This window comes from Crocodylus porosus, unplaced genomic scaffold (genome assembly GCF_001723895.1).
Source record: "Crocodylus porosus isolate Cpor-Errol unplaced genomic scaffold, CroPor_comp1, whole genome shotgun sequence".
Lineage (NCBI taxonomy): Eukaryota > Metazoa > Chordata > Crocodylia > Crocodylidae > Crocodylus > Crocodylus porosus.
Genome location: NW_017728936.1, coordinates 10,901,478 through 10,909,886, shown reverse-complemented (window position 1 = coordinate 10,909,886; position 8,409 = coordinate 10,901,478). Strand labels below are relative to the sequence as shown.

The window sequence follows — 8,409 nt, the reverse complement described above, 5'->3', positions numbered from 1 at the left end:
GCTGCATTCGCCCCATGTTCGAAGAGCGGGAATTAGCTCTGTGTGGCACAACTCTTGTAGGGATATCTATGGCGCTACCCTTCTGCATGCAAGGACAGATGCTATATTCGGTGGCCCCACCTGAATCTAGCCTCTATTCAAAAGTGAGCTTCTAGAGATGCGAACAACATCCTGTTTAAGTGGAAACGCTGGTTTCTTATTGCATGGGTAAGCAGGTAGCCCTGATCATGTTGGAAGAGTTCTCAGGAGGTATCATCTAGTCCTAGCCCTTGCTCCAGCCAAAACCACCCTGTTTAAAACAACTCTTTATCTAAGCTGAACTTAAACACGTCCACTGCTGGAGACCCTTCAGTCTCCCCAGGCAATCAGTTCCAGTACTTAGCCATGTCTGTCCTTAGAAAGTTCTTCCTAATATGCAACCTAAATCTCCCTTGTTGCAATTTAAGGCCATTACTTCATGTCCTATCCCCTGTAGACACAGAGAACAATTGTGTTCACCATTCTCTTTATAACAACTCTCTAAAATCCCTCCTTAGTCTTCTCTTCTTTAATCCCAGTTCTTCTCTAACCTTTCTTCATACGTCACATTTTCTAGACCTCTGATCATTGTTGTTGCTCTTCTCTGGACTCTTTCTGATTTGTCCACATTATTTCCTGAAGTATGATGCCCATACCTGGAGTCGAGTCCTCCAGACAAGGCCTCACCACTACCAAGCAGAGTAGAAGAATTGCTTCCTGTAACTTGCAAGTGCTAGTGCTGTTCATGCATCTCAGTACACTATTATTTGGGGGTGGGGGAGGATTGCTACAGTATTATGCAGTTGACTCATCCTCAACTTGCACTCCACTATAACTCCCAGGTCCTTTTCTACACTGCAGCCTAGGCAGTTGTTTCCCATTTTGCATCTGAGCATTGACTTGTCCTTTCTTAAGAGTAGTACTTTGCACTTAGCAAATGTCATCCTATTTATTTCAGGCCATTTTTCCAATTGATCAAGGTCATTTTGAAAACAAATCCTGCCCTTTGAAGCATTTGCTCGCCCACCGAGCTGAGTGTCATCTATGCAAAGCATACACTCAATTCCATCCTCCAAGTCCTTAATAAAAAAAACCAATGGTGTAGTCAGGGCAGACTCCGAGGAATCCTCCTGGGTTTCTCTTTGCAGTCTGCAGGTGAGTCACTTACAACGTATGACATTATTATACCGGATTATATGTATACAAACATTTGTAATATAAATACACCCTTCAGAAAAGGGCTGAAACATGTGAGTAATGCCATTGCCACACCGCAGCCACGCATCCCAGGGGCACAGCAACACCGTGCAGAGCTGGGGCAACACACAGGTGACGGCTCAGATCCGGAGTGACACAAACGGAGCAACACCGTAGTGACATGGCCCGGAGCAGGAGGGACGTGCCGGGAGATGGCTCCGAACCGGGGCTGTACAGCCGTGATGCTGTATGAGCAGAAGCAGCGAGCGCTCCCAGGACTGTAGCAATACCATGGTAACGCGGTTGAGCCGCGGCAAAGAAACAGGGAGAGGAGAATGACGAGAAGTCCCGGTTGCTAAGAGACGTCCGTCTAACAACTCCGTTTTTGTGGAGGGGCTGGAAATGCCCAGGCTTGCGGGGCACGTCGCCAGTATTAGCAGCTCCGTGACCCACTGTACGTACACCCTGGCAGCCGGGGCACTGCTCAGCCGATGCACAGGGGAAAGCAGGAGATAACCTAAACCCTGCTCTTGGCCCCAAAAGGGAACTAGGGAACCGGGGGTCAGAGTCCTCCTTCAGGAATCCTGCACATGGCAGCCAATTCTGCCGCTGTGCTATTGCTCTTCGGTAAACCCGCTGGTGCCGCATTGTCCATACCCCACAGATACCCCCAGTTACCCCTGCCACTGCAGTCACGCGTCTCCCGCTATGGGATCAAAGGCTCGGGGCGCTGAGAATACGCTCGGGCTGTCATGGAACATATTCTTCCAGGGCCAGGTGTCAGTTTGCTGAACTCCCGCTACTGTAAGAGCCCAAGTTATTTTTCTTGTCGAGCCTTGAGCTGAAACCAAGCTACGGCAAATAAATTCCATGTACACAGAGCCAAACCTGCCCCCAGCAACAGCAGCATAACTGGAGAGAAACAGGCCAAGCGCAGGTACGTCCCTGCGGCGCCACGATCCATCCCCTTGTGTAACGTCCCCGGCTGCGCCTCTGAACTTGGCACCGGCCCGGCTATCTGCACAGCTACGTGTCACAATCTGAGCCAGACGCACGAAGCAAATGTTATCATTCCAGAAAGCTAAAAAGGACAAGGGGGAAGCAGGTGCCGATCCTTATAGGGCTAGCAACATGCCAGCGCGTACATCCGTGCCTGGACTCTCTCCAGCCGTGCAGGCTTCAGACGGTCCCGGAGCCGAGCGCTGTCCTTGCTGCAGCACGGGCTGGAAGTGTGGAGCTAACGCTTTTGAAACAAGGATGGAAGAGGGTTATGGACAGACTGCAAGAAGCATGTGGCTTTTGTGCGTGCCCAAGTGTCAAAGGCCCGTGGCCCGTGTGTGTGTGTGTGTGTGTGTGTGTGTGTGTGTGTGTGTGTGTGTGTGTGTGTGTGTGTGTGTGTGTGTGGAGAAGGTTAACGGCCTTTGGTTCGGCGAAAAAACTATGAAAGGCCTCAGGAATGAGGGTTAAGAATCACAAGGCTTTAAGAACGGGCAGCAATGATTAACTAGCTTTCTGAGCCTGGTGACTGCCAGGCCCCAAAGAAGCAAAATCAAGTTTGGTGGGAAAATGCGGTTGCCACTGTAATCAGCAGGGTAACTTGCACCCAGCGCGTTTGGCCTGGCTTCTGCAAATTCCTCAGAGGCTGTGTGCTGAAAGGCACTACAGAAACACAGGGGGTTTAGTATTCATGCCAGCTCTGCTGTTGCACTCAGATCCCTTCCCCCTTCTCCAGCCAGTCGCACCTTTCCAGCATAGCCGTCCTTCGCCTAGCAGCCCATTGCCTGAGCGGTGCAGAGGTCCTTGAAGTTGCTGGTAGCGCACACAGGCAGAAGCGCCGTGCTCCCCCAGGTCTTCAAAGACCAGAATGAAAGGGGCCTCTGCCCAGAGCAGAACCGAATTGGTTTAAATACTTCCGGCCCTGTCCTCCCAAATGCCCCTCTCTCTCCAATAAGGGGCAAACACAAGCCCTCCTGCCCCATCAGCGCAGTGGCTGGAGCGCACTGAGTCTCACAGGTTGCCACGTCCTGAGCGCGAGCTGTGGAGCTGGTTGATCGCGGCAGCATTCAGGAAGGTCGTACCACATAATTAAAATAGTTCAACTTAAAATGTAATCAGCAGAGCCCTGGCTAGCTCCCTGAGACGCAGGCTCCCGTATCAGCTTTCTGAGCGGCTTGTGCTCTGTTGCTTGCCCTCCATTCTTGAGGGAGTTTATCAGCCGGTCTGCAGGCTGCGGCTATTCTCAGGCTGTCTGCAGGCTAACCCCAGCCAGCCAGGAGACAGCATCTCCCAGCCTCAGCTCAGCTGGAATTAGAATGGACAGGACAAGGAGAAAGGGAAACAAGGCTAAACTCAAAATGCATCCAAAACGCAGTGGCAGATGTGCTGGCCGTGACAAGCTCATTTGTTCCTACACCCCAAAACACAGGCATCCCTACCCTTACACCCTCGCTCAGTGCTTCCCCAGTCCTGCTGCAGAAACCACCGGCTGACAGGTCGTCCACGAAGCGCTCCCTTCTCTCCTCCATGCACCTAGTCCTAAACCCCCCGCACATCTTCAGCTCCTGCCTGTCGCGCACCGCAGCGCCCAGCTCGGGCACGCTCGATGGCAACCTTCCACCTCCTCTCCGGTCTGTCCCGCCAAGCCTGCAAAGGCAAAGGCGTTTGGGTGGCTCTACCCATGCCCAACCGAGCAGGCTAATCTGCCACTGCCACTTTCCTTCCTGGAGTGAGACAGGAAGAAGAATCTGGGCCTGGGGGCAGAGTCCCAATGGAGAAGCTTCCCAGATGTGGTTACATGTGGGGCCCAACCTGTTTCTTATTCATTTTTATTATTATTAATAATACATTTGCCACAAAGGTTCTCTCTAAAAGCACTTATAAGGACTTTAGGAGCTGTTTTAATCTCTTGCCATATATTCTCCATTCCTTGTCTGCCTCCCCATCCCTTGACACCCAACTCCCACTGGCTGAACAACTCAGCCCAAAGCACCTTGCTCCCTTCGGCCCCCTCTGAAAACAAAGCCCTGCTCTCTGCTGAAGCCCTGCCAGCATGGTGCAGTGCAATAGGGTTTTTTTGCCAGGTGAATTTAACAAGATACCACTTTGTCGAGCTACCTCAGGGTACTAACTGCAACCACAGCCCGGTTAGGATTCCTCGTTGGGAAAGCCAAGCACCTTCAGTTCACCTGTGGTAAAAACCAAGTCCCAGAGTCATCTGAGAAACCCTGCTGCTGGACTTGCGTGGGCCAGTGGCTCCTCTGGCTCCATCTCCTCTGTAGACCCTCAGGGCCCCTCACCTGGGCACATCCCCCAGCTGCCACTCTCTGCAGCCCTTTCAAACCAGCCGTGCAGGTGTGGCTAGTCTGAATGCAAGGCTGGGTGCTGGATGGCTCCCTTTGTCTGGGTGTTTCCCTGATTGCAGGTGCTCCAGCACAAAGAGCTTCTTTAATTTGTATCTAGGGCAGTGTTCAAGGCAGACATTTGCTCTGAGTTCACCTAGGGGATCAGAAGGGAAAGAGAATATTCCTACCTGAGACCTGCCCTCTACAAAGTGACCTTGCCTCTGGACAGCAGTTGGAAGAAGGGGTCAGCTAAGCTGGACATCAAAGGAGTCCTGGAGCAGAAAGGAGGCCAAAAATCTGGTGGGATGATCCCTTTGTTCCCTGGTACGTCTCTTATCAATCACATTCCTAAGAGACTTCAAGGATGCCTTTAGTAGCCATGTTGTTTTGAGACAAAAAGAAATGCAAAAAAAAAAAAAAAAAGGCAGGGTGGGGACAGATTTCCAGCTTCAGCTTCTTGTGTGCAAAATGAAGTTGATTTCCTTCATATGGGGATTTTTCACCATCTTTAACTTTCCCTGAGCCTGATGAAGTCTTGCATGTGAGCCTGAAGGCTTGCAGAAAAAGATGATTTTTTTTTTTGCAATTTCTCAGTTGGTCTAATAAAAGGTATCATCTCTGAACCAGGTATCCAGGTTGTAGCCGTATTGGTTCTAGAGGAAAAGGCAATCACGACCCGTAGTAGAGATGATCTCTTTTATTAGACCAACAAGATTGTTTGCAAAAAAAACCCCCTTTCGTTGCAAGCTTTCGGGCACAAACACCCTTCACCAGGCACTGGAGAAAAGATTGGAAAAGTTGTCCTGGGTAGAAATGAAAGTTCATATTTCATAGGATTTCACAAAGGAGTAATCTTTTCTCCAATGCCTGACAAAGGGTGTTTGTTCCCAAAAGCTTGCAATGAACGAATTATTTTTGCAAAAAATCTTGTTGATCTAATAAAAGAGAACATCTCCACTACGAGTCCTGATTGCCTTCACCTCTGAGCCAAGAGTTCTACGTTTTTGCATTTCTTAAGAGATTTCAAGGCCTTTGCACAAAACTCTGGCTATCAGGCCCAGCTCTCCCAGCAGCCAGCTAGGTCACCTGGAACCATCAGGTCTCCCTTCCATGCCTCACTTTCCTCCCCAGTCCGCATCTCTCTGATTTGTTTAGATGTAAGCTCCTTGGAGCAGGATCTCTCAGCACGTGTGTGCATACAGGGCTTACAACAATGCGGCCTTGAGCTCTGCTGGGCTTCCAGACACTTTGCTAAGACATATAAATGCTGTAGCAGCAACTGTGCAGGATTCTGCATCTTTTGAGAATTGTTCAGTATCTGCAGGATCTGGACTCAATGTCCCTGGCATTTGGGGAACTGCGCCACCCCTCACCCCCTCCACCCAAAAGCTTGCAAAGAACATTTTTTTCCAACTATTTAGTTGAGCTAATAAAAGAGATCACATTTACCCAAAGAACCTTGTCTGTCCCCCTCCCCAGCCTGTAGAAGCAGCCTGGGATATCAGCCTGGTCCCCTGCTTTCCATGCAGCCTCCAGGATGAAACCAAATCTCAGTGCAGTAGCCTTGGAGAAGCCACCTTTGTAATTGCCTGAAGGGACCGTCAGGAGACAGCCTGCCCCAGCCTAAGGGGAAGGCAAGAAAGGGAGTGCCTAGGTGCCCTTCCCTCCCCAGAGATTTCCTTCTTTCCCTTGGGGTGAGTGACCCCCCAGTTCTGGTTCCTGCTTCTCTTTTGCGGGTGGGCCTGGGGTTCACACGCCGCTGGGTATAGCAGGGCCCTGAGCTTGCTTGGAGATGCTGGTGCGGCACAAACCATGATCGTCTTCCTCATCCTCAGCTGTCCTCACCCCTGCCGGCTCTGCCCCGGATGTTTGACCCTGACAGCAGCACAGCAAGTCCCCACTGCACAGACTCGGGTTACATGCTTGCCAGACACCCCACGGGGCGCAGGAGAGCCACCAGCGCTTCAGGCAACTCTTAACAGCCCAGAAAGTGTGGGAGCGTGAGGGTAGGTCCCTCAGGACAGGAGAAAAGGGAGTTCAGGGTGTATTATAAGGAGCCGCCAGTGAAGGAAAGGGTCACATCTACCGTGTTATCAGGATGACCTGACAACAACCTTCCTGAGTGCCAGGGCTGGGAGAGGAGCACGTAGGCAGCCTGGCTTACAGACCCCTGCTCCAAATACCCACCCTGAGGGGCTGAATCCTGGATTCCTCAGTCCCAAACCCCACCAAACTGGGTCCAGTAACCCACAGGCCATTCCCCAAGCCAGACAACGAACCCAGGAGTCCCGATCCTCACCCCTGCTGCAGCCACTAGATGATGCCGGGTCTCTTAATTATTCAAAAGGCACCGATGACTTCCAAATAGTCCAGTCAATGGGATATCCCCAGTTTCATTTCATTCTCTGTTACAACTTCTCCCTTCACCCAGATCCTCTGTCATGCCCACACTGGCAGATATTTCCACCTGGCTTGTAAACAAGGTCCCTTTCCCCAGACAGGGCACCACATGAGCTGTGAGGGTTTTAAAGAAGCGTGGTCCCTGCCAGCGACCAAGAATACCACCCAAAAGTACAGCCAAGGCCACGTCCTGGGCTTTCTGACTGAAAACACGGCTCGCTGGGATGCAAACAAGGTGACGGGACTGCAAGGAGGGGCAGAGGAGGCCAGAGCCTGGTCGCAGGGTGGAGGATGCGTGGTCCCTTGGCCAACCCAGGCAGCATAAGGGAAGCCACCTCAAGGCCCCCTTGGACCGGTGGTCTGCGGGGAGGGAATAGGGCTAGATCCTTCCCACACTGGCTACTGCTAGCTCCTGGCACGACCTGTAAGGACGGATGGGAGCGAGGCACCGGTTAGCACACAAACACCACCATACTTCCCTTATTCCTGAAGAAGGGCATTTGTGCCCGAAAGCTTGCAAAGAACTATTTCCCCAGCTATTCAGTTGGTCTAATAAAAGATATCGTCTCTACCCAAAGAGCCTTGCCTGCCTAGGCACCGGTTAGGTCACCCCCGAGGCTGCCGAACCCCACATGGGGCTGAATCGACCCCAGCAAGGGGAAGATATGAGAGGAACAAAGGCATCGCTGCCTCCTCCCAGCCCCCAGCTCCCCGAGCCAGGCTCAGCCCCAGTCCAGGCACTGTCCCACCCCCCCTGCACCTGTTCCCCAGGCGTATAAATCGCAGCTAAATCAGAGCCCTCCACTCCCTGGCATCCGCCTGCAGCCAGGCTTTGCATGCGTGTAGACACCTCCCCGGGGTGCAGAGCAGTGGGAGGGCAGGGACGGGGAGTTAGGAGCCAGGTGGAAGCCCAGAGGACTCGGCTGGAAAGTGCCCTCGCTTTTCCCCCACTCAGCGAAGTCGGTGGAAACTTCCTCCGGCTTCCTCTCCTTTCCCCCCTTGTTCTCTCACTGCCTGCGAGAAACTCCTTGCCCTACTCACCAGGTTCCCCCGCAGCTGCAGAGATTGCCCATGTTGCTCCTTCCTCCATGCAGCAGAAGTGTTTTTCTGGATAGGGAGAGCTTGTATTTCCTGGTTCCCGGTTCGGCCCCTGGCAGTTCCCAGGGAGTGTCTCAGTGTCAGGTTTCTCTCCATCAGTGAAGTGAAGCCTTGCTAGGCCTGTGTGTGCCATCTACTGGAAGCAGCACCCCAGGTCGCAGGTGTCAGTGCAGCCCTGCTTCTCCCTGGCAAGGAGCGGGGGTTCAGATCACGTCTCTGCCCTTAAGTCTTGGGGCAAAAATCTTGCTGGTCCGCCCGGCGGATCTGCTCTCAGGTGTTGTGCTCTCCCGACACCCGGTGATATCGGCAGGGCAGCGACACGCTAGAGCAGCGCTGTCGGTGCCAAGTGAGGAGG

General features: G+C 52.4%; 1 protein-coding gene across 1 annotated transcript in view; it reads right to left on the bottom strand.

Moving 5' to 3' along the window:
- The window catches only part of CUNH11orf52 (chromosome unknown C11orf52 homolog), a 13,451-nt gene extending 5,331 nt beyond the window's left edge, over positions 1-8,120 (bottom strand). Inside the window, exon 1 of the mRNA XM_019547113.1 lies at positions 7,998-8,120. Within this exon, the coding sequence (XP_019402658.1) occupies positions 7,998-8,029 (32 nt within the window). The 5' untranslated portion in view covers positions 8,030-8,120. The remainder of the gene's footprint in view (positions 1-7,997) is intronic.
- Positions 8,121-8,409: the final 289 nt, after the last annotated feature.